This window comes from Eucyclogobius newberryi, unplaced genomic scaffold, assembly GCF_026437365.1.
Source record: "Eucyclogobius newberryi isolate DKJ021-1_F unplaced genomic scaffold, fEucNew1.0.hap1 SCAF_8, whole genome shotgun sequence".
Classification (NCBI taxonomy): Eukaryota; Metazoa; Chordata; class Actinopteri; order Gobiiformes; family Gobiidae; genus Eucyclogobius; species Eucyclogobius newberryi.
This window is the reverse complement of record NW_027316500.1, coordinates 36,353,362-36,357,959: the sequence shown is the minus strand read 5'-3', so window position 1 is coordinate 36,357,959 and position 4,598 is coordinate 36,353,362. Positions and strand designations below refer to the sequence as shown.

General features: G+C 44.9%; 1 protein-coding gene across 1 annotated transcript in view; it reads right to left on the bottom strand.

The window, feature by feature from the left end:
- Positions 1–2,085, bottom strand: part of znf318 (zinc finger protein 318) — a 63,256-nt gene extending 61,171 nt beyond the window's left edge. Inside the window, exons 1-2 of the mRNA XM_072436490.1 lie at positions 1,736–2,085; positions 221–309 (exon numbers count right to left, since the gene is read on the bottom strand). Of these exons, the coding sequence (XP_072292591.1) occupies positions 221–309; positions 1,736–1,963 (317 nt within the window). The 5' untranslated portion in view covers positions 1,964–2,085. The remainder of the gene's footprint in view (positions 1–220; positions 310–1,735) is intronic.
- Between the last annotated feature and the right edge of the window lie 2,513 nt (positions 2,086–4,598).

The following is a 4,598-nucleotide window of genomic DNA, read 5'->3' as shown; positions in this document are numbered from 1 at the left end:
ATTGTGGCTCTTGACAAAGTGAGTGCCATAAACAGGAAACAGTTGTTGCTAACGTGCTTTGCTAGCTTTGTGTTGCTAAGGCTCCACATAGTCGTTAGCATCAGTGGAAACACGGTTTGTCACAGACGATACAAAGACTGGAGACTAAAAAGGTACGATCAAATCCTGATCTGGAGATTTACGCCTGATGATCCAAGTTCTCAGTCTGATTGGCTGTTACCTGTCTGAGGGTGGAGCGCTGTGATTGGCCCGTTCGTTGCCCACGGTGATGACGAGGTTGTGGTCCCGAGCTCGAGGAGACGGAGATCGCTGCCACGAAACAAACGTCAGGTTAAAAATGAATTAAACACGTCTTTGGAGCAGTTATTACTTTGCCTGGAATGGTTCCCACAATATCTATCTCCATGGAGACCACCACAAGGCCAAGTTACAGGTCAGGTGTGTGGAGCAGGATGCAGCCGTTTAATGCCATAGTGTGGGCCATCTCCAAGACAACGATCCCCGCCCAGAACACGTGAACACCACGTGAACACCACGTGAACACCACGTGAACACCACGTGAACACCACGTGAACACCACGTGAACACCACGAATAACACGTGAACACCACGTGAACAACACGTGAACAACACAAATAACAACACGTGAACAACACGAATAACACGTGAACAACACAAATAACACGTGAACAACACAAATAACAACACGTGAACAACACGTAACACGCGAATAACACCGCGAATAACACCACGTGAACACCACGTGAACACCACGTGAACACCACGAATAACAACACGTGAACAACACAAATAATACCACGTGAACAACACGTGAACAACACGTGAACACCACGAATAACAACACGTGAACACCACGAATAACAACACGTGAACAACACAAATAACACCACGTGAACAACACGTGAACAACACGTGAACACCACGAATAACAACACGTGAACACCACGAATAACAACACGTGAACAACACAAATAACACCACGTGAACAACACGTGAACAACACGAATAACAACACAAATAACAACACGTGAACAACACGTAACACGCGAATAACACCACGTGAACACGAATAACAACACGTGAACACCACGTGAACACCACGTGAACAACACGTAACACGCGAATAACACCTTAATAACACGTGAACAACACCTTAATAACACGTGAACAACACGTAACACGCGAATAACACCACGTGAACACGAATAACAACACGTGAACACCACGTGAACACCACGTGAACAACACGTAACACGCGAATAACACCTTAATAACACGTGAACAACACCTTAATAACACGTGAACAACACGTAACACGCGAATAACACCTTAATAACACGTGAACAACACCTTAATAACACGTGAACAACACGTAACACGCGAATAACACCTTAATAACACGTGAACAACACGCGAACACCTTAATAACACGTGAACAACACGTGAATAACACGCGATTAACGCGTGATTAACGTGAGTAACACGTGAACAACACGTAAATAACACGTGAACAACACATGAACATGTGAACAACTCCTTAATAACATGTGAACAACACCTTAATAACACGTGAACAACACCTTAATAACACGTGAATAACACCTTAATAACACGTGAATAACACCTTAATAACACGTGAATAACACCTTAATAACACCGGTGTCGCACAGTGGTTAAGCTGCTGCTGAACGAGGAGCTTGTGGGTTGGACTCACCTCTCTGGGCGGTGCAGAGCTCCATGTGTCCCCGTAGTGTCCCCGGCCCTCAGCAGCGTGTCCCCGGCCCTCAGCAGCGTGTCCCCGGCCCTCAGCAGCGTGTCCCCGGCCCTCAGCAGCGTGTCCCCGGGGCTCCGGTGGCGGATACCCGGGCTTGTTGTACGGAGGCCGGGGCCCGTGCGGGTCTCTGGGCCCCGGGAAGCCTCTCTGAGCTTGGCCTCGATACATGTGTGCTCCGCGGGGTTCGAGGCCCGTTTGTAGCGCGGTTCTGACACAAAGACTCGGCTTCGAGCGGAAAACAAGACTAAAAGACGAGAATAAAAGAGTGGAATAAAGCCGAGCGCAGAGCGTGGAAAATGGCGCTACTTCTTCTTCTTCTACTGCTGCTGCTTCTTCTTCTTCTGGTTTCGGAGGGAGCAGAGTCAGTCGACACAATGCTGCCCCTACGCGGCAGGCACGAGCGGGACATGTCAAGATTCTGTCTGAGCGCGCGGATTTCAAGATAAGATGAGATAAGATTAGATAAGCCTTTATTTGTCCCACAATGAGGAAATTCAGGTGTTGCAACACAAGTAGATACAGAAGTAAAAGAACAGATAACTTATAGAAAGCTTTAAAAAAACACTCTTAATAGAAAAAAACTCTTAAAGACAAAACCTCTCACATTCTTTACAAAGATTAGAAAGTAAAATTAAATAACATAAGACATATTAATAATTAATGAAAAATAGTGGCAAAAGTAAACACTCTTATTTCCAGCAGTTATATGCACATGAACATTATTGTGTATGAATATGTCAGTATTGCACATGAATATGACAGTATTGCACATGGGTATGACAGTATTGCACATGGGTATGACAGTAGTGCACATGGGTATGTCAGTATTGCACAAGTGAGTATTGCACATGGGTATGTCAGTATTGTACATGTGTATGACAGTATTGCACAAGTCAGTATTGCACATGGGTGTGTCAGTATTGTACATGGGTATGACAGTATTGCACATGGGTATGACAGTATTGCACATGGGTATGTCAGTATTGCACATGTCAGTATTGCACATGGGTACATCAGTATTGCACATGGGTATGACAGTATTGCACATGGATATGACAGTATTGCACATGAGTATGACAGTATTGCATATGAGTATTGCACATGGGTATGTCAGTATTGCACATTGGGTATGACAGTATTGCACATGAGTATGACAGTATTGCATATGAGTATTGCACATGGGTATGTCAGTATTGCACATTGGGTATGACAGTATTGCACATGAGTATGACAGTATTGCATATGAGTATTGCACATGGGTATGTCAGTATTGCACATGTCAGTATTGCACATGATTATGACAGTATTGCACATGAGTATTGCACATGGGTATGTCAGTATTGCACATGTCAGTATTGCACATGGGTATGACAGTATTGCACATGTGTATGACAGTATTGCACATGGGTATGTCAGTATTGCACATGTCAGTATTTCACATGGGTATGTCAGTATTGGCTCTGCGACGAGTTGGCCGCGACCCCGAAAGGGAACAAGCGGTAGAAAATGGATGGATGGATGTCAGTATTGCACATGGGTATGACAGTATTGCACATGGGGATGTCAGTATTGCACATGAGTATGTCAGTATTGCACATGTCAGTATTGCACATGGGTATGACAGTATTGCACATGTGTATGACAGTATTGCACATGGGTATGACAGTATTGCACATGGGGATGTCAGTATTTATTTTGGAATCTGAAAAAGTTCTTCACGATACCATTCCTGTGTCAACCGACGGTAAGAAGAGCACACTTTTTACAAGAAAAACTGCTACTTTCAACCTAAACCGCAGTGACTCTGTGTCGTTTCCAAAACTGTCTAAAAACCAGAAAGACCAGGCTGTTTCTTGGAACAAACTTGGAGCAAAGCCTAAACGATACAAAGATAACGTGAAGTCACCTAAAATACAGCTCACCAACAGATTTTTACCACTTTCAGAGATGTAATTAAATGAAAAAAGGAAAGATGACGTGGCCAAAATACAGCGAGGAGGATCTGCCAAGGTCACGCAGATTGTTTTAGTTGGGGACGGCGCGATAAGTCACGTGACGCATGAAAAGATAAACACACATTCTTTTCCAAGCGCCACTGTTTCTGAGATAACGTCACTCCTTCCAAATATTATGGCTAAGCATGGAGGAGCTAAACAGCTGATTGTGCACGTGGGTGCAGTGGACATGCGGCAGGAACAGACTGAAGTTTTGAAAAAAGACTTCTTGAAGTTATTCGACATGCTTGATAAAATGGAAATCAAAACATTCATAAGTGGACCTCTTCCAAACATCGACAGGAGGATAAACAAGTTTAGCCGGCTTCTTCAGCTGAACACATGGCTGTCCAAAGAGTGTTCCCCGAGAGGACTACACTACATTGAGAACTTCTATCTATTCTGGAAACGAGAGGACCTGTTTAAGAGAAATGGCCCCCACCTATGCAGAGGTGGAGTGAGGGTGCTGACAGAGAACCTGCTCCACGCTCTGAGGCATTGGACTGGGCCTGGACAGGGTCCTGAGCAGATAGTTAGAGAAGAGAGGAATGAGAGAAGAATTCCTGCTCCATCAGCCAGAGACCGAGCTAATGTTTCAACATCAAAAGCACCACAACCTCAGCCTCCACCAAAGGATTCATCAGCAGCTGCTCCACATTCACCTCCACCGCCTCCAGCAAAGGAACAATCTTCAAAGGCCTTGGACCCATCTGTGACAAGCCCAACAACATCCCTGTCATCGCCCCTGCCTTCACACCAGCCCTGGGTTCCCCCTGCAACATCTACTCCCACTAAAGATTCATCATTCT